Source organism: Rousettus aegyptiacus, unplaced genomic scaffold, assembly GCF_014176215.1.
Source record: "Rousettus aegyptiacus isolate mRouAeg1 unplaced genomic scaffold, mRouAeg1.p scaffold_m13_p_13, whole genome shotgun sequence".
NCBI classification, from domain to species: domain Eukaryota; kingdom Metazoa; phylum Chordata; class Mammalia; order Chiroptera; family Pteropodidae; genus Rousettus; species Rousettus aegyptiacus.
Window position 1 is genome coordinate 49,427,105 of NW_023416288.1, and position 19,326 is coordinate 49,446,430.

The window sequence follows — 19,326 nt, forward strand, 5'->3', positions numbered from 1 at the left end:
CCTCGTAGCCTGGCCCCTCGGTCCCCCGGCCCCCACCCTCCCCAGCCCCTCGGCGCCTCCGCCCCAGCTCCGCGCGCACAGCTCCCGGAAGCTGGGGGCGGGGCTTGCGGAGCCCCGGCGCGCAGGGCCTGACGGGAGCCACGTCTTGCTGGCCAAGGACTGAGCGGCGATTGGCATCCGGGGGCTGCTGGGAAGATGGCGGACTCGGTGGCCCGCCGATGAGGAGGCCGCGGGGGGAGCCCGGCTCCCGGGCCCCGAGACCGACTGAGGGAGCGACCTGCGCGGGGCCTGGGGAGTCATGTAGGGGGGGCGCCTGCGGGGCGGGCCGCGGGAGGGCGGTGGGAAGCTGGTTTTGGCGACCGTGTTCACGGTCTCTTGGCGTCCCCGGGCTGGGTGGGTGTGGGGCCCCCGACACCGCCGACTCCGCGCCATTGCAAACCTGCGCACTCGGGCTCCACAGGCGCCCCCCGAGGTGGGCGCTGTGTTCTCGTTTAACAGGTGAGGAGGCTTAGGCAGAGAGACGAAGCCACTTGTCCAAGGTCACCCAGCTGGTAAGTGGGAGCGCCCAGCATGGAACCCAGGACCGCGTTCCACCCTCCGTGCCGCCGCCGCCTCCTGCGGGAGGGGGAGGTGGTCGGGAGGGCGTATCGCCGGGGCGAGCTGGGCTCCTGGCTGGGCGCGACCACTAACCAGATTCGTGACCTCGGGCTTGACTTAACCCTGCTTCACCTCTCTGGGCCTTGGTTTCTCCACCTGTGAAATCGAGGTAATGCCAGCCCTGCCTACCTCCCCATAGGCGTGTAAAGGGAGGATCAGAGGAGATAATGCATGTGAAATTGCGTTGTAAATACCCCTGCGCTGAGAACACTGAAGGGTTCTGATTGCTGTTTCAAAGAATGGAAAGAGACAGAGGGCCGGGTGGGGAAAAGGAACAGAGCAGCCACAAAGAAGGGCAAACAGGAGTCAGGGCTGCTCTGACCCCAGGTCCCTCTGGATGGGGAGTGAGGTGAGGAGTAGGTAGTAGGCTTTTCTCCTGTTTGGAGAAAAGCTCACCCCCTTTTCTGGGCCACCCCTCAGGGTCTCCATCACCCAACTCCATGCTTCGAGTCCTGCTCTCTGCCCAGGCCTCTGCTGCTCGGCTGTCTGGCCTGCTGCTGCTCCCGCCAGTACAGACCTGTTGTCTGGGGCCCAGCAAGTGGGGGGACCGGCCTTCTAGAGGAGGCCCCCACACAGGCCCTGTGCAGGGGCTGCAGCGGCTTCTGGAGCAGGCGAGGAGCCCTGGGGAGCTGCTGCGCTGGCTGGGCCAGAACCCTACCAAGGTGCGCACCCACCACTACCCTGTGGCACTACGTCGTCTGGGCCAGCTCTTGGGGTCTCGGCCACAACCCCCTCCTGTGGAGCAGGCCACACTGCAGGACTTGAGTCAGCTCATCATCCGAAACTGCCCCTCCTTTGACATTCACACCATCCACGTGTGTCTGCACCTTGCCGCCTTACTTGGTGAGGAGGGTGTGTGTGTGGGGCGGGGGGTGTGTTAATATAAGGATAGAGAAAGAGCAGTAGAAGACCCAAGATCACTGGCAGAGTCCACCTCTTAGGCCTTGCCAGAGTGGCGTGCACCCCAGCGCACTGACTGCTGCGGCCCATATCCACTGCAGACGTCAGGAGTTAAGCAGCGGTTATTCCAGCTTAGCTACGGTGCTCCTGCAGATCCGTTCTGCTACAGTGCCGTAGGAGCCACTGTGATTTGTCACCATTAGCACTAGATGAGAACGTACTTGCCATCTGTGTATAAGGCGTTTCCCAGCTGGCGGTACCGACCCCTTAGTTCACACGGTATTTCACATTTCTCCAGTGTTTCCACTTACATTATAGCAAACCTTTTGGCCCAGAAAACAGATGAGAGAGATTGGGAGTCCACCAACAACCCCAAGACTGGAGCAGAGCAGCTCCCTGTTACCAGGACCACATCCTCTGACCTTCTTCCTCCCAGGATTCCCGTCAGATGGGCCCCTCGTGTGTGCCCTGGAGCGGGAGCGAAGGTTCCGCCTCCCTCCGAAGCCACCTCCCCCTCTGCAACCTGTCCTTCGAGGTGGGCAGAGGTTGGAAGCTGCTCTGAGCTGCCCCCGCTTCCTGCGGCACCCACAGCAGCACCTCATCCGAAGCCTGGCAGGTGCTAAAGGGGGGTAAAGGCAGGTTGGGGGGCAGGGGCTGAGGAGGAGGCAGGTGGTGGTATCTGGGCTGAGGTGGGCACGAGTCTGGAGGTCTGGCCGAAGGTCCAGTGTGATAGGCTCCTCTTCACAGAGGCCAGGCCAGAGGAACTGACCCCCCACGTGATGGTGCTCCTGGCCCAGCACCTAGCAAGGCATCGGTTGCGGGAGCCCCAGCTTCTGGAAGCCATTGCCCACTTCCTGGTGGTCCAGGAAGCCCAGCTCAGCAGCAAGGTGGGGTTGCTTCCCCCATTCCCATGATCCGCAGCCACCCTGTCTGGCCCAGCCCCCTGTCCAGTTTGGTTGGCTGCTGTGTCCTGCCGCCCAGCTCAGCTCTGTTCCCCGGGGTCCCGTCTTTGCCTCACCCTCCTCAGCTTGTGCGCCTCCCAATCCTGTGGCTGGCTTTCTGTGGCCCTCCACGCACTCTTGGCACTGTCCTAATTCACTGATGGCACTCTGAGCCTCAGGGCCAGGTGTCACAGAGACGTCTCCGCTCACTTGGTGATTAACTGCATGGGGCTCAAGACACTGCTTATACCGTGCCGTGAAGTTCTGGTGTGTGCGTCGGGTAGAGGGGTGGTCCTGCCTTTGCAGTGACGTTTTAACCTTGCAGGCCAAGCCTCTCTGAGGCTCAGCTTGTCAGATGTTCTGGAGAACTGTTTCGCGCCTGGTGATGGCTGCTCTCCTTCCGCAGGTGGTACAGAAGTTGGTCCTGCCCTTTGGGCGGCTGAACTACCTGCCCCTGGAGCAGCAGTTTATGCCCTGCCTTGAGAGGATCCTGGCTCGGGAAGCAGGGGTGGCCCCGCTGGCCACTGTCAACATCTTGATGTCACTGTGCCAGCTGCGATGTCTGCCCTTCCGAGCTCTGCACTTTGTCTTTTCCCCAGGTTTCATCAGCCACATCAGTGGTGCGCAGACAGGAAGGGCTGGCTGGGGGACCCTGTGGGCGGCAGGCAGGGGAGAGAAGGGTGGGGTCCACAGCGCAGCGAGCCTCACTCTCGCTCGCCCACAGGCACCCCTCACGCCCTGATCGTGCGGCGCTACCTCTCACTATTGGACACGGCTGTGGAGCTGGAGCTCCCAGGATACCGGGGTCCCCGCCTCCCCCGAAGGCAGCAAGTGCCCATCTTCCCCCAGCCACTCATAACCGACCGTGCCCGCTGCAAGTACAGGTGGATGGGGCGGCTTGGGGAGGGGAGAGGACCAGCCCCGAAGCAGCAGAGCAGAAAAGCCAGGGGAGCGTGAACTGTCCAGGTCGAGGCTCTCTCCGGAGTCTTAAGGAAACGGGCCTTGAGGCAACGAAGGCGTGAGCCCAGGGTCACGGAGCTGTAGGGGACACAGCTAGGAGGGGACTCCTGAGGCCTTCCTGCCATCAGTATTCCTCTCCCTTCTCAGCCACAAGGATATAGTAGCGGAGGGCCTGCGCCAGTTGCTGGGGGAAGAGAAGTACCGCCAGGACCTGACGGTGCCTCCAGGCTACTGCACAGGTGAGCTCCGGCCGGGCAGGCATCGGGCTGGGCACGTGGAGCCTTGGCTCGAAACCAATGGCTTTCCTCTCGCCCGCTCCAGACTTCCTGCTGTGCGTCAGCAGCTCTGGTGCCGTGCTTCCCGTGAGGACCCAGGACCCCTTCCTCCCATACCCTCCCAGGTCCCGTTCCCGGGGCCAGGCTGCATCTCAGCCCACTACCCGAGACCCTGCCCAAAGGTAAGGGGGGAGGACAGAGAGCCTCCGCTGCCTTCGGGGCCCGAGGCCCTGAGCCACGGCCCGCTCTCTCTCCAGGGTGGTGCTGATGCTGCGGGAACGCTGGCACTTCTGCCGAGACGGCAGGGTGCTGCTGGGCTCGCGGGCCCTGCGGGAGCGGCACCTGGGCCTGATGGGCTACCAGCTCCTGCCGGTGAGAGCCGCCCCTGCCCTGCCCCTTGTGAGGCCGTGTGTCCTCACCCCGACCCCAGGCCCCGTGGGTAACCCGCTGCCCTCTCCCCTGCAGCTGCCCTTCGAGGAACTGGAGTCACAGAGAGGCCTGCCCCAGCTCAAGAGCTACCTGAGGCAGAAGCTACAAGCCTTGGGCCTCCGCTGGGGGCCTGAAGGGGGGTGAGGGATGCACATGGGGTTCAGGATGGCCCCCCTATGGGGGGTGGACAGTTTGCACTTTGGCTCCCTCTGTTTCGGTTTCTCATTAAAGTCCCTTTCCTTCCCCATTGCACATCTCGTTTCTGGGACAGGGAGTGGGCTGGGTCCCCCCCTTTTCCGTTCATGCCCCCCATACAGAGACAGACCAGAGTTAGGAGGAGGTTGAAGCACTTTACTGCAGGGGGCGGGGTGGGGTAGGGGGACTTTAAATTATTTACTTAAATAAAAATGAGGAAGGGGTTGGGGCAAGCACCCCCAGCCCTGGTTCCCTCTGTCCGTCAGTCCCTCGCCGTCTGTCCAGGCAGCAGCTACACGGGCATGGGCATCTCGTTGTACTCATCCACACCCTCCCGCTCATCAAACACCGGCTCTGCCTCGTTAGCGTCCAGCTGTGGAGCAGGACAGAGTCAGGGTCCTTGGCAGGGACCACAGGGCAGGGCTGGCGGGGGCGGGGGCGGGAGGGGGAGGCCTTACGCATTTCATCTCTCGCTCGGTGAAGATGCGGGTGAGCACCACCATGCGGAGCGGCACTGTGAGGATGAGGATGAAGGGGAAGGCCAGGGAGGCAGCTGTGGACATGACCGCCCAGAGCAGGGCCAGGCAGAGCAGCTGCAGGGCTGTGAACAGGTGCATACGGAGGGTCCGGACCTGGGGGTGGGCAGGGTGGAATGAGACAGGTAAGCCCAGGTTTCTCCCCAGCTGCCGAGGGCCCTGGTCCCCAGAGGGCCATCTGGCTCTGCCACATCCAGAGGACAGATGGCCTTTCTCGCCTCCACAGGGCTGGGGCTAGAAGTGCCCTCTTGGGCGCTCACCAGAGCTGGGTCTGCACAGACTGGAGGCTGGCCACAGTGGGCAGACGGGGGGCTGGAGGAGGACCCGCGCAGCCCAGGAGGGGGCAGAGGCACGGAGCCCTTCGGAGTGGGGCCTCACCTTCTTGACATAGGTGACATCTGGGTGGTGTTTGGGTGGCATGAGCAGCAGGTGCAGCCGCTCATAGAACTGGATCCCGTTAAGGGAGGTAACGCCCATGTACAGGAAAATCCCGAAGAGCACGGCCAGGGGTATCTGCCGGAGCAGGTCCCCGATAACCATGGAGAGGCCTGGGGAGGAAGGGGAGAAACAGTCAGCCCCAGGGCCCCCTACCCCCCGTGGACCCCAGGCCCCTCTGGGAAGGGCGGGGGCGCGTGGTGAACATACCCACAAGAAGGGCGACCAGCAGCCCCGTCACCCGCTGCTCCTTAACCTCCTGGATCTTGGGCTTGTCCCCAGGCGCCACAGCCTTGCTCATGACGGTGAGCGCGTTGGCGTGAGTGACGGAGCGGACGGTGGCGGCAGCCAACCAGGGCAGGCCAAAGAGGGCGCAGATGCCGCCCATGGCCACGATGAGCAGCAGGTCCAGGTGGAAGCCGGAGCCCTTCTGCAGCATGCGCTCCTTCTTCGAGATGATGAGCCTGAGCGGGACGGGCGGACAACCGCGTTTTTCCAGAGCGCCCAGCCGGCTGCCACCGTTTTTGGAACCTGGCGGCCCCCGGACCAGTCCGTCCAGAGGACAGTCCCACCACGGAGCGGAGCCCTCTCTGTGCCGCCCTTCCGCCCCCGGGCGGCTCCCGGCCTGAACTGGGCCCGTCCCAGCAAACGCCAGTGGGACCGTCTGCCGTCTACAGAATAGCAGCGGCCAGCCTGGCGTCCTGGGCTCCCCTCGCCCCATTAATGCAGCCGTGTCCCCAGGCTGGCAGGGGCCTGGCCCCTCCACCCACCAGGCGGTCCCTGTGTGCACAGCATGCCCCCTTGGCTAGGACCACTCACGTGGTGATTTGCGTCTCCATGAAGATGAGGATGAAGACCAGGATGGCGGGGAGCAGGCTCGCCACCATCATCCACACAGGAAAGGAGCTGTTCTCGCCCAGGGGGTTGATGACCCAGCCCCGCTTTTCGGGGGCTGTCACCGAGAATCCACTGGGCACACTCAGTTTCTGCAGGGCAGAGGGCGGGGCCGGGGATGGGTGAGCCTTGGCGGGAGAGCCCCAAGCTATGCTGGGCAGGGCGAGCGCTGAGGGGGTGCTGTGGAAAAGGCCGGGGTCTGCCCAGTTAAGGGGCAGCTCTGGGGTCGGGGGCCAGAGAGGAGCATCGAGAGCCCAGTGGCAGGTGGCACCTGCTCACTGCTACATGTGCTGCACCTTACCTGGGTGTAGGTGTCCTCAATACTGTAATCCACAAGCACCATGATGAGGATCGCAATGGGCACCCCAAAGTCCCCAATCACCCGCCGCACCTGTGGGCAAGCACCATGCTCAGAGGCCCCCTGCCCCGCTCCAGCCTTGACCGTTAGTCACCCCCTGCTGCCCCCAGCTCCCGTTTCCCTCCGGCCTCTAGCCCACACACCCGGCCAGGGAAGAACCGGCTGTTCTTGAATTTGCGCAGGAAGAAGGCGATGAAGAAAGTGCCCGCCATGAGCACCAGAGACAGCAGGGCCGTGTTGGGCTGGCCCCGGGGCCTCCCCTGCCCAGACGGCCCTGCTGAGCTCCCATTCCCCGGCCCCAGCGTGGCTCCTGCCCCAGCCCACGTGGTATTATCGCCGCTGTCTGCTTCGCCGCCGCTGTCTGCCTCGGAGCTGTTGGACACCGAACAGCCGTGGAGGGGGTGTTCCTGGAAGATCTGCAAAGAGCACAGAGGGCTCCGTCGGCTACACGGCAAGATTTCTGGCCTCAGCTGTGGGCTGAGTGGAACGGGCGGGGTGGGGACGGCCGGCCTGCCCTCAAGGTACTTGTTGATTCAGAAAACCCAGAAAACCAGACCTGAGTACAGGGCAACTAGGGATTGAGACAGAGGCTGGTCTGCTGTAGGAAGTCAGCTGGGGAATGTGGTTCCAGCCGGGCCTGGAGGAGCAGGATGTGGCATGCGGGGAACAGGATGTGGAATGCGGAGGGCCCTGGGGGCACGTCCACTCCTGGGCCTGATGTGCTGGGACCGTGTTTGTCCTCTCAGGGGTCTTTCTATTACCACACTTCTGGATTGTTCGCTATGTTAACAAAAGTGTATTATCTTTGTGATTAAAAATACGTTTTTAAGATTGAAGTCCTCGTGTGTGTTCGTAACCTGGTGGGGAGGGGGCAGGAAGACGAACCAGCCCATCCATGTTCTGCGGGCTCCATGGACTGCAGCCGGGGCATCTCAAGGCCAGCCTGGCCTCACACCCAGGAGAGAGAACGAGAGAGGGGCAGGACGCCCCTGGCTCCCTCCAGGCCCAAAGCCTCGCCCTGCCCGGCCCAGTTTTTGCCGGGCCTGCCCACCTTAATCAGCTTGTAGAAGGTCTCGTAGATGAAGATGAGGGAGATGAGGAAGGCAAAGATCTCCTGGGTGAAACGGGAGACAAAGCGCACCAGGAAGCTCCCCTCCAGGGCCACCATGAGCAGGGCAAGAAACACCAGCCAGAAGCCAATCCACACGCGGCCCACCAGGTACTCCAGGTTGTTGCTGCTGCAGAACTGGGGGGGGGGGGGGGGGGCCAGAGGGGGACGCATCCCATCAGGTCCAGAGACCGGGGACCGACTGGGCGGGGGTGTTCAGGGAGGAGGAAGGACAGCCCCGAGTAGCCTGTGGACCCTCACCGAGAAGAAGGCCTCCTCGAAGACCAGCAGGGGCCCTGAGAAGCCGATCACCAGCAGCGGCTGGGCGCCCAGCAGGCAGAAGACCACGCCCTGGAGCGCCGTGGACATGATCAGCTCCGACACCCCGATCAGGTCCTGCGTCTTCTCTCCTGGGGTGGCAGGAACCCGCTCAGGAGCTGACGGCCCGGGACCCTGTGGGCTCCCCGCCCCCACCCGAAGCCTTGCCTTACCCAGCAGCCCCCCGAAGGTGATGGCAGGAGACAGGGCCGCAAAGTAGATGAAGATGACAGCGGCCAGGCACTGGGGGTCGAGCGCGTCCCGGAAGTCACTCAGGTAGTGGGGATAGCGGCGCCGCACATCCCGGATCAGCCCCCCGAAGGGCCGGCCTGTCCGCCGAAGGGGATCGTCCTCCACAGCGCCGGCCACCTCTACCATCTGCAGGAGCGCTGCAGCCCAGGCCCCCATCAGGGCGCCCGCCGCGGCCCCCGCCCGCCCCGCTCCCCTCCAGATACGCGGCCGCCCCGACCCCCGCCGCCCGCAGCACGGGGCCGCACTGGCCCGTACCCTTATCTTGGGCCGACTTGGGCTCCAGCCCGGCCCCCGGGGGCACCAGCCGGCCCTGCTCCTCCCGCTTCTTGAGCATCTGGCGCTGGAAATGAGCGACGGACCGCAGCAGCTCCTCGCCCTGCACTTCCGAGGGCGGCAGCACCACGCTGCAGTCCAGGAAGGCGTTGATGGCGGTCAGCAGGTCCTCCCGCTCATCCGCCAGGTAGGCCGCCTCGTGGAATTGCTGCCAAAGCAGGACTGGGGCTGGTGAGGGCACAGGACAGAGCCAGGGGCCTGTGGCAGAGCTGGGACAGAGGGCTGGGGGCGTCCCGGGTGGGCTCCGGGGCGGGGCTGACCTTGTCGGACATGAGGGTGGAGATGGAGCGGCCGATCTCGTGGTAGTCCATGTTGGCGCTGCTCGGGCCCAGCAGCAGGAAGAGGAAGCGCACGGGCACCGGCACCTCCAGCACCGCGTCCAGCTCCACCGCCTCCCGCAGCCGCACGAAGGCCATGGTGGGCCGGGAGAGGAACTCCACGCAGCCTGGGGGCGTGAGGCCGTTGTGGGCAAGCGCAGGGCGCACAGCACCTCCCAGCCCCCAGCCTCGGGGTGGCACGGAGGCAGGCCAGCCACCGGGACCCCCGCCCCCAGGATTCACCCCACATACCCACGAGGACCACTGTAGCCTCGGCGTTCTCGGGGATCTTCTCCAGCAGCTTCAGCTCGTGCTTGGACTTGGAGCGCGTGATGCCGGCCGGTGGCACTGGAGGTGGCAGCTCGCGCTGGGGGTACAGAACGGAGCTCAGGCTGGCCCGCTCGCAGCACTGCGGCCAGCTGTGCTGGCGGGCGGGGACCCTAGCCAGGCAGGGCCCCCTGCTCCCCTCACCTCTCGCTCCACCTCCAGCCGAGTCTCAGGGACACCTCCGATGAGAGGCTCGGTGACGTGGGGGTCGCTCTCGGCCCCCTGACCATGGTGATGCCCCAGCAGGGAGCCCAGGGAGCCGGCAGAGATGTTTCGGGGAAAGGAGAAGTCCTTCTCATCACTTGGGTGGCTGGCGGGGCAGAGCGCGGTGAGGTAAGGAGGGTGATGGCTGGGCCTGGGGCGGGGGGACAAGGAGCAGTGGGCCAGGCCTCACCTGTGTTTCAGCAGCAGGGCCCGCAGCACGTTGGCTCTGTCCTCGGCCTTGATCTGGTCAGAGATGACCATCTGCTCCACCACCTGGTGGGCCACTCCGGGAAGGGTCTGCTGGTCCAGGTCCAAGAGCACGGCCCCTGCAAGGACAGCATAGGGGGGTCCTCGTCCCCAGCCCAGAAAGTGCAGGGCCAGAGGGAGAGCCGGGGACAAGGGGGCAGTCAGCTAAGCATGGTTCAGGGGACCATCACCTCTCTGACCCGTTCCTTCCCGTCTCCTCTCCCCACAGGAAATGCTGTGGGGCTCGGCAGAGGCTTCGGAGCCCCAGCCGTCAGCAAGGCCGCCTGGGCCGGGCCGGGCCCTGCCTGGCCACCCCCTCCAGGGAGCACGCAGCCTCCGCCGGGGGCCCCGGGCTGGCCCGCTCTGTGCCGTCAGAAAGCTCCCCTTGGGTTTACACAGCCCTACAGGCGGGACCCCTTCAGAAAGCTTCCCGTCAAATCTGTCTAAAACCACGTTAGGACCCACAACGTAACAGCTTTAGTAATCTGAAAATGTCGCTTAGAAAAGCTGCCGGATAAGAAAGAGTAGTGTCAGCCCCCCGCTGCAGTCACCCACGGACGGGCGAGCCCGAGAAATGGCAGGCTGCCGACATCACGAGAGGAGGCTCCCTCCGGGCGCTGGTGACGCTACACACTGTGTTGCTCAAGGAAACGTGGGGGCCGTGTGGCCCTCGGAGAGCAGGCTGGGGGGAAGGGTATTTCCTGGGGCAAGGGCGGGCGGGGAGGAGGGCAGGGCAGGCTACCGTGGGCCAGGGTCCGGCGGAGCTCCAGGAGGCTGCGGAAGGACAGGGAGGCCACGTGGGGCTTCCCCCAGCGCTCCGTCTCCTCCTCCACATCCTCTTCGAACTTGATCCAGCGTGCCGTCTCCCGCCACTGAGGCTCCTGGTTTTTGTCCAGCAGCAACTCATTCAGTTCCACAAACACCTGGTGTGAAACGAGGAGCCGCGGCAGGGTCAGAGCCAGAGGGGGTGCCCAGGGCCCGCTCTCCGACAAGCAGCTTCAGGAGGGAGGCACGTGACTCTGGACGGCACAGGCAGAGAGTCTGGGCGCGTTTCTATCCAATCTGAGACTCTCTTTCCCCCATCTGTGAAATGGGAGCAATGCCACCCACCTCAAAGGGCTCTTACGGGGATGAAAAGAAAAACCACACGACACACTGAGCACGAACACGTGACTCACAGGAAGTGCTTCAACAGTGGCTGCACTTGACTGCACACCGCTCCATTTATACGCACTCAAGAGCTAGCAGAACTAAATGCAAATGACAGACGAGTGGCCGCCCCTGAGGGTGCCGACTGGGCAGAGGCATGAAGGAACTTTCCGAGCGAGGAAATGCCCCCTGTCTGGTGGGGGTGGCCAGGTGTTTAAGGGTGCCCACAGTCGGTGAGCACTCAGTCCGAGTGCCCTTTACGGTCGTCTGTTAGGCCTCAATAAAAAGATTTTAAAATATCCACTGGAAGGGTCAAGGTTCAGGACTGGATCCCTGGAGCCTAAGATGGGCAGCGGCAGTAAGTCCCTGAGTGATCCTGGCCACTCGCTGATCCTGATTTACGGCCGACACTACCTGGGCCATCACCTTCACAGGTTGCGAGGGGATCAAATGAGCGTACAGGTGACTGGAGTCTGGAAAATGAACTGCATGGCTGCACAGAGCCACCCCTGGTCCAAAGGGTCCACAGACACCTCACTGCCAGCCACTAACGAACGACCATAACACAGAAAGCAACAGTGTGGTGGGTGGGAACGGACTCCTAACGCCCGGTCGACAGTGCGGAAGGCAGTCACAACCACGAGTGGCACCTCCGGGGCTGGCGGAGGTCACTGCTGGTCCGAGAGGCGGGGAGGGGGGCCGCGGGGGGCTGGGAGCACGTGACACGAAGAACGTACCTCGTGAGGCTTATGGGGAGCCCGGGGCCGGGCCCGAGGCGTGGGGCCAGGCTCGCGCCCTTCCCGGACAGTCTGCACGGACCCTTTGGCATTCTTCCTCACCAAGTGCCGCCGCACCCCAGGGACGTCCTCAAACCGGTGGCCTGAGAGGGTGGAAGGGCAGAGTCAGGCCCCCGGCCTCAGCCCCGTTCCCGGCCGCCCCGGGCCCGCACTCACTCTTCATGAGGTCCAGGTCGGCCGTGGCCAGCGTCTGGGCCTCGCTCTCGTCCGTGGGGACCCGCGGCAGCAGCGCCTGCTCGGCGCCGGTCATGCTCCCGATGCGCCTCCGCTCCTGCAGGCTGTAGCTGCGGTGCCCCGGCTGCGCTTTGGCCAGGGGGCGCCCGGAGGCACCCCCGTCATCACCTCCTGCCGTGCCGCTGGCCACGGCCACTGCCTCTTCCACCGTGGCTCTGGACAGACAGAGCGGCAGTGAGCCAGGGAAGGATGGTCCCCTCCCCTCAGCCGGGCGCCATGCGGGAGGAGCCCAGGAAGGGGGCCACGCGGGACCTCCATCCCGCAGCGTTAACCCGGCTCTCCCCTTTACCGGCTGTGCCACCCGACAACCACGAAAGTCACCTCGGAACGAACTCCTCAGCAGCAAACAGAGCCGAGGCCAGGTACCACTGCCGGCCTCTCAGCCACTCCCACAGTGCTCGCTGCCTCCTCCCCTCCGAGGCACACCCCTACCCACGGGCTCGGGAGGGCCAAAGGGCCCCGCGTTTCTGACTGAACCAGGTAAAGTACATGGAATGGGTCTCTGAGACCACAGACAGTCCCCGTGGTCAGGAGGAAGGTAAAACTCCTTGTCCTTTGCAGACTCCAACGTCCACTCCTGTCCCCCATCGGACATCTCCTTTCTGCCACTGGCAGTGTGTCCTGGTCCCTGCCACATCTAAACCACTGCCAGGCTTTCTCTGCCTATGCCCACCCTCTGCCCGCACCCCTGCCCGCGTCTGCTCTGCTTCTGCGATGCCGGGCTCCCTCTGAGGCTCCTCACCTCTCCTCGGCCATCCAGCTGCCCGCGCCCAGCCCGTCTCCCCACGAGCCTGCACACACACCCTGCGCCCTTCACTGCCCCGCAGCCCCTCACGCTGCCTGGCACCCAGAAAACAGGTCCGCGATAGTGGCGACCTTGAGACTCAAAGTGATTTCAAAGTGATTTCCTCTAGGCGGCCTCCTCTGGCTAACACCCCCAACTCCAATCACCCGCTGGTACCGACACTGTTTGTCTGGTGCCATTTTACGAGGTGACAGAGTGGGCTGGCAGCTCCCCAAGAGCAAGGGGGGGTGGGGTCTGATATTTCTCTCATGCCCTTAGGGCCTCAAGGGGTACTTGGAGGTCACCAGACCGGTCACTGAAGCCTTGGGTGGGTGATGACAGCAGGGTAGGCGGGTGGACAGCTCGGATGCACATCTGCTCTGTGCCAGGCTAACCATTCCTAAACCTTAACTCGTCGCACCCTTTGACTCCTACAACCACCTTGCGCGAAAGGTCCTGTTATTCTTGGTTTACAGGTGGGGAAACGGGCTTAGAGAGGTTGTTACTCGCCGAAGTGGCAGGTGAGGGGTGGGACTGGGATTTGAACCCCAGCCTGATGACCCCGAGGTCCCTGCTTCTTCTCACTGACACCTGCAGGGGAGGTCTCTGTTTGGGGACACTTACCCAGTCTGGGCCCCTTTGGTGGCCCGGGGAGCTGCCTCCTGGTGGGGCAGTGGTGGAGGGGGAGAGGGACTGGTCCTTTCTGCCTTCCGGTCAGTGCCTTCATCCTCTTGGAGAAAGAACTGGAAAAGGGACCCATTTAGGCAGGTGAGGCCAGGCCAGGGCGCCCGCGGATGTCCCCCGGAAGTCCTGCCTCCTCCTGCTCACCTGTACTGAAGACGGCGTGGAGGCAGGGGACGGCTGGGTGAGTGCCCGGGGGCCCTCGGCCTCGCTGGCCTCATCCTCGTCTTCCTCCCCCTCCTCAATGGTAGGCGTCTCCCCGGTGGGGGAGGCTCCGGGGCGCCTTCGAGGCTTCCGTCCTGGGCCCTGGGGTGTCTTGCGGCGGCGGGCGTCCGGAGGCAGGTGGGTGGACAGCGGGTGATGGATGTGGTGTGAGGACTGGCGGTGGTCTGTAGGGAGGAGGGGACGTGCTGCTGGCAGACGCAGGCCCCCCACCCCAGGCCATGCGAGTCCCCCCGGGGCCCTCCCGGTAGGCCTCTCTCTAGCCCCTTCTTGCTGGGCAGTCAAGTCTGAGGGGCCCCCTCCCACGGCTGGGGCGTCCCCTCACATTCAAAGTCTTCCTCCCCGTAGCTGCGGCCTGGCTCCTCCCCTCCTCGAGACCCAGCCTCCTGGAGGATCTCCTCGAACCGCTCCACACCCAGGGTGCGGTGAAGTTCATCTTCGTCCTGCTCCGGGAACCGGGGTGCCACGGAACCCGAGCTCTCTGGCTCTGGCTGTGAGGAAGAGGGGCAGAGAGAAGACGCCGGGGCTCGCCAGGACGTGCACCCTGAATCCCCACCCTGCCCAGTGCTGGAGATCCAGTACCTCGCAGTAGCCTGTCCCCTCAAATGCTGGGGACCCAGCTGCCCCCCGCCCCCACGACCTAGGGCCAGGCTATCTGGACCCTGGCTGTGCCCATTCCAATCGCCTCTACGGCCGGCGGAAAGGGTCTGCCCTGTTGTCTCGGCAGAAACCCTGTGTGTCCAGCCCCTTGGCAGGGTGTGTGAACTGGACAGTTCACGTGGCTGAGAGTGAACACACTCCCTCCAGCTGCAGGCAACTGCTGAGCCTGAAAAGTAACTTTTGAAGGCACCCAGGCTCACTGACCGGAACTCGTCTGAGTCAAACTGAAACCCAACCCCTGGCCAGGAATGCGGCTTCCCGGGTTCAGGAAAGCCCCCCATTCACCACAGCCAGCCAGCGGCGCGGGGTCCCTCCGTGCTCCCGGGGCCCCGCCCCTCGCCCCACCCCCATTCCCCCCACCTGAGTCATACTGCAGGAGCGGAGCAGCGGGACTGCGGTGGCGCTTTGGAGAGCTCAGCCCAGCTAAGCAGCCTGCTGCCCAGCCAGCCGCTTTGGTCCAGCCCCCCACCCACCCGCTGCCGGTCTCGGCTCCGGGCGCGCCAAATATTTGCTCAAGAGCTTCAGGACCTGAAGGGCATCCAGACCTCAAGGGCGGGGTTCGGAGCCCCCTCCGTGGCGGTGCCAGAGCCAGGCTACAGCGAGGAAGAGCAAGGGGAGGAGGGCCGGGAAGAAGGGCGGGTCTTGGGGAGACACTGAGGCGGGGACAAGGGCAGCCGGGGTGGCTGGGATACTGGATACAAGAAGAGGCACGGGTCAGGGGGCTGCTTCTCCCCAGGCCATCTCTGCGGCTCTGGCCCAGCTCCCCCCAAGCGCTCGCCCCACTCTCACCAGAATTAGCTCGCGGGCAGGAGGAAGGCAGGGGGACGTGCTGAAGCGAGAGAGCTCGGGGAGCTAGGCGGGATGGGGGAGGGAGGTCTCGAACCCTGCGCACCTGAGGGCGCAGGAGGAAGTCCATGGCCGGCAGGGGTGAACTTGAGAAGCAGGGGGAGGGGACCAGCCCGCGCCCCTTCCCAGTCACGTGCCCTCTGGGCCACCGTGACCAATAAGGGTCTGATTATGGCACTCGGGGTTAATCATTAGACTTCCTAGGAAAATCAGGAGGGGGCCACGTGGGGCGGGGGCCACGTGGGGCCGGAGGGGCAGGCCATAGTGGCACGTGGGTTCGGGGGTGGGGCTAGTCACCAGTGACCCCGCCCAGAACCACTATGCGCAGACTGCCGCTGCTGTCTCTAAGACCCAGTGTGTAGGTGGGTGGGTGTGTTTGTGTGCATCATCCATTGGGTTAGGGACCCAGGATCCCCAAAGTTCCTCTCTCACTGAGGCTTCCACCCAGGTCTTCAGGAAACAGAGCCTCAACTCCCTCCCCAAGGCTGGAGGCCTCCTAACCCCCGCCCCCTCATACCCATCCCAGACTCCTAACCGCAAGCAAGTCCAGGGCAGCACCCCTCAGGAATCCATCACAGGTTCCCCTTGCTCCCCAGTCTCTCTCTCTACACACGCACACGCCCACATACACACACACACACACACACACACAGACGCGCCCGCGCCTGTTGGAAGTCCTCAGCCGGAGGACCTGTGGCGTGAAGAGGCACGGTGGGGTGACCCACCCAGCCAGCAATACTCACAGTGCGGAAAGCGCCCGAGGCGGGGCGCCGGGGGGCACTGCTCATGGCCAAATCTTAGCCGTTTTCACTGTCGCTGCGGCTTTCAGGGCGACAAGGCGGCGGCATAACCTGGGCCAGGGAGAGGACCGATTACCGCGTGAGAGCTGGGCCAGGCCGGCGGGGGGCGCCCTGGCATCGCGCAGCCGGGTCCCGCTCAGCCCGGGGGAGGACAGGACGTGGGGGCTTCCTGTCAGCTGGCTACGAAGGGTCTCCAGGCTGTGCAGGGTCCTCTCGGGCTACGAGGGGCCTTAGAGTGGCCTTAGAGGCGGGGAGAGCAAAGAGGAGTGCTATTTACAGGAAAAAAGAAGAACAGAGAGAGACAGAGGCCAGGACAGGGGCCGAAAAGGGCTGAGACTAAGGCTAAGGAGTGAGAGGTAGAGGGGAGGTGCGAGAAGCTCCAAAAAAAAGGGGAGCGAGAAAGGAGTCAAGGCCCAGACCTGGAGAGCAAGCAAGAGAGATTGGGGCGGGCGGGGGGGGGGGGCAGAGAGATAGAGGAGGGAGGGAGGCAAGGCACAAGCTGAGCCAGACACAGGAGCAGTGACCCAGTGGTGGCATGCGGAGGTGGGCTGAGATCCGGGAGGGGTGTGCTGCGCAGAGTGATACCCCATGGGGCAGGGACGTAGGGGGGAAGGAAGGGGGAGAAAGAACTCTGGAGAGAGTCCAAAAGGGCAAGCGAGGGGGTCCTGAGACAGCTCAAGGCAGGGAGGGGAGCATGACTATGCCCCCTCCCCTGATGAAGGACAGACAGGGAGGGACGCAGGCTTCCTGGGGGAGGGGCAGGAGCCCAGCTCCACTCACTCTGTGGGAGGGAGGAAGGGAAGACGGCGTGCACCGGCTGGGCAGAGCTTTATAATGGGGGAGGGGCACGTGACAAACTTGAACTTGGAGGAGGGTGGCAGAAACCCTGAGGTTTTGCCTTCAGGGACAGTCCTGATCCCTCCTCTCCCCTCCCACTCCTCGGGCCAGGAAAATCTGAGCGGCAGGGCTGACACCCTCCTGACTGTGACTGTAGGGGTGTCTGGGGAGAACACTGTGGGGTGGGGGAGCAGGAGAGTGGCATGTTAGGGAACCCGACCGCGCAAATCCGTGTATCCGTTCACACTGGGGGGCGTGCAGGGGGGCATCTCCATACTGAAACCCCCCAGTGTGTTGCTGAGGGGCCAGGGCTGCCTTAGGGCTACCTGGGGACAGGGGCAGGGAAGACAGGTCCGTGGAAGGTCAAACAATATAGGTCTGGGGGTTCAGTACAGGATGGGGAGCCTGAAGCGACACATTCCTGGCAAGCACTTCAACTCAGCTGACGGCTCTCCTCACCTCCCCCCGCAGGCTTTAGGCCAGGGCACTGGGGGAGGGACCTTGGTCTGGGAAGGGTGTGGTGTGTCCTGAGCACCTGCGGGTGCCCCCCCCACCTCCAGGTTGTGCCTTCAATGTGCTCCATCCTCCCTCCCCCCTTTAACACCCCTTCCTGCCCCCTCCCCCGCCAACCTAGAACACAAAGCAGCTTCTGTCCAGAGCATCGGTGCCCATAATCCAGGGTGGGGGCACATTCCGGGGACCAGCCCCGACCGGCCCGGAGGATTAGCATCTTTACCCCAGCCCAAGGGATTAGCACCTTGGACCCCCACTTGGGCATTAACCACCCCACAATTGAATTCGCACATTCCACAGCTTTTCGACGTGGGGTTGGCGGGGGTGGGAGCGGGATTTCAGGCAGCACCACCCCCGGTACCCAGACTCCCAGGGGTCAGGTCCAACTCTTAGGGGCTCGTCGTTCCCATCCCCACCCAGCTGCTCCCACTTCTGCCTGACCCCTTGTCCTGACCTGACTCGCCACCCCCCGCCCCTTCGCGGCTCTTCCTCTTCACCCGGAGGTTGCGGGCGAGGTCCCGGGCAACCCTCGGGCTGGGCTTGAGAAGAACAGAGTAGGGGTCGTACGGGATGGGTGTCGTCTGGAGCCCGCCCAGGAGCTGGGAGGGCTGGCAGCGCCTTCCTGAGACTACCCCCTCCTGGTGGCAGGGGGCGCGGCACCCTCGCCTCAGGGAACTCTGTGAAGCGGACCCCGGATCCCGCTTCCGACCAGCACTACGATCGCCTCCCCATCCTTTTCCCCCAAGATCTCGCTTCCCCGCGCCCCAGTCTCCGCCCTTTCTTCCACTTCCACTCCCTCCTAGCCCTGAGTCCCGAGTTCCCCGCTCTCCTTCCCCCCTCCCTTCCTCCCTCCACGGCCCTGGCCCTCCCCCGCCGCCACCTCCCCGCTTACCCGCTTGCTCTGGATTTCGTGCACCGGGGGTCTCGGGGTCTCTCCCCTGTCTCCGGCGCCCTCGCGCGCTCCCGACAACTCCCCCGTGCCCACCTCGGGGCGCGCCCCCGCCGCTCCCAACTTCTCCCAACTCAACTTTCCCCCGTGCCGCGGGCAGGCCAGCCCCCTGCGTGCGCGCCCCCCAGCGCACCGTGCGCGGCCCCGCAGCAGCGGGTGGAGAGGCGGGGAGCAGGGGCCCGGACCCGGGGGCGGAAGCGCGCTTCCAGGCACCACCAGGCACCCAAGCTCGGCATCCGGAAGGCCTCCCCTGCTGTACCGCGGACTGGCCGCGCCATGCCTCCGCCCCGGGCTTCCCCGCAAGGACCTCAGGCTCCCCGGAGACGCAATCTCTTGGCCCCATTAGGCACCTCTGGGCGGAAAAGAGCCCGCTTCACCCTGGGGACCCCGGGCAGGAAAACAGAGACACATAGATGATCAAGAAATTCGGTGCGGAGGAAGTTGAAATATAAACGCATCGGGGTCAAGATTCCCTCGTGCCCCCTCCCCCTACCACCCACTAACCCCCCAGTTCCTCCAAGAAAACCCTTGTCTTTGCCTGGAGGAAAGGACGGAGCGGAGAGTGGGCGTCGAGAGGGGTGATGCGGACTGGAGGTTGGACGCCCATTACCCTGAGCTGACTTAGACTTGCCGAATGTGGAGGAAGTTCTGTCTCGGAGAAATTCCCTGCTGTCATTTCCCTCCTCGAACCCTATTCGTAGTCATCGCCTGCCATTTAAAAACATTTCTGGGTTTTTCAAATAAATTATAAATTCTTCCAGATAAGAAATATACTTTTTGCTTCTACTCTGTAGTCTGCCACTGGACGAACATCGCGTATGCAGAAAACGTTCAGATATAAACGAGTGAGTTAACATGTTTGGCACCAACTCCGGTTCCCGCGCCGAGGAGTGCTGTTTGGGATTGTTTTCGTTCAGTTCACAGCCCTCAAAAATGCAATCCTGAGACAATTAGAGAGCAGCACAAGAAAATCTGTAATCAACTCTTTAAAGGATGAGGTCAAGGCTGCTGCAAGTGTAGCCATCCGTCTGTGCTTCTGTCTGTGGACGGCAGTAACCAACCTGCCAGCCCTCCGCCACACCCTGTCTCCAGTGGGCCCGGGCTCTGGAGGCTCGCATTGGGGCAGGGGCGGGCGTGGGGGCTGAACAGCGATTCCCAGTGCTCCAGCC

General features: G+C 63.9%; 2 protein-coding genes across 9 annotated transcripts; one reads left to right on the forward strand and one right to left on the reverse strand.

The window, feature by feature from the left end:
- The first annotated feature begins 146 nt into the window (after positions 1 to 146).
- On the forward strand, positions 147 to 7,416 carry FASTK (Fas activated serine/threonine kinase). Of its 5 annotated transcripts, none has more exons than XM_036230668.1 (12): positions 147 to 300; positions 1,078 to 1,500; positions 1,994 to 2,173; positions 2,305 to 2,444; positions 2,905 to 3,118; positions 3,223 to 3,382; positions 3,606 to 3,697; positions 3,780 to 3,915; positions 3,991 to 4,105; positions 4,199 to 4,302; positions 4,841 to 4,968; positions 5,120 to 7,416. In XM_036230668.1, exons 1-11 carry the CDS (start codon positions 219 to 221, stop codon positions 4,848 to 4,850), a joined length of 1,656 nt encoding a protein of 551 aa, XP_036086561.1. In that variant the 5' UTR covers positions 147 to 218; the 3' UTR covers positions 4,851 to 4,968; positions 5,120 to 7,416. The 5 variants fall into 5 exon arrangements, with proteins under 5 accessions (XP_036086561.1, XP_036086563.1, XP_016019448.1 ...); XM_036230669.1 differs by lacking the exon at positions 147 to 300 and adding an exon at positions 320 to 766; XM_036230670.1 differs by lacking the exon at positions 3,991 to 4,105.
- SLC4A2 (solute carrier family 4 member 2) lies at positions 4,493 to 18,269 on the reverse strand. 4 transcript variants are annotated; one of them, XM_036230664.1, is made up of 23 exons: positions 18,101 to 18,269; positions 15,802 to 15,909; positions 13,878 to 14,043; positions 13,478 to 13,719; positions 13,274 to 13,392; positions 11,788 to 12,020; positions 11,572 to 11,714; positions 10,428 to 10,608; positions 9,630 to 9,765; positions 9,380 to 9,545; positions 9,161 to 9,275; positions 8,852 to 9,036; positions 8,514 to 8,739; positions 8,180 to 8,395; positions 7,950 to 8,098; positions 7,632 to 7,826; positions 6,724 to 6,996; positions 6,524 to 6,613; positions 6,148 to 6,314; positions 5,539 to 5,792; positions 5,272 to 5,441; positions 4,816 to 4,989; positions 4,493 to 4,730 (listed from the first exon to the last, which is right to left on the reverse strand). In XM_036230664.1, the coding sequence occupies exons 2-23, from the start codon at positions 15,844 to 15,846 to the stop codon at positions 4,650 to 4,652; spliced, it is 3,726 nt and encodes a 1,241-aa protein (XP_036086557.1). In that variant the 5' UTR covers positions 15,847 to 15,909; positions 18,101 to 18,269; the 3' UTR covers positions 4,493 to 4,649. The 4 variants fall into 4 exon arrangements, with proteins under 4 accessions (XP_036086557.1, XP_036086558.1, XP_036086560.1 ...); XM_036230665.1 differs by lacking the exons at positions 15,802 to 15,909; positions 18,101 to 18,269 and adding an exon at positions 15,105 to 15,543; XM_036230667.1 differs by lacking the exons at positions 15,802 to 15,909; positions 18,101 to 18,269 and adding an exon at positions 15,002 to 15,096.
- Between the last annotated feature and the right edge of the window lie 1,057 nt (positions 18,270 to 19,326).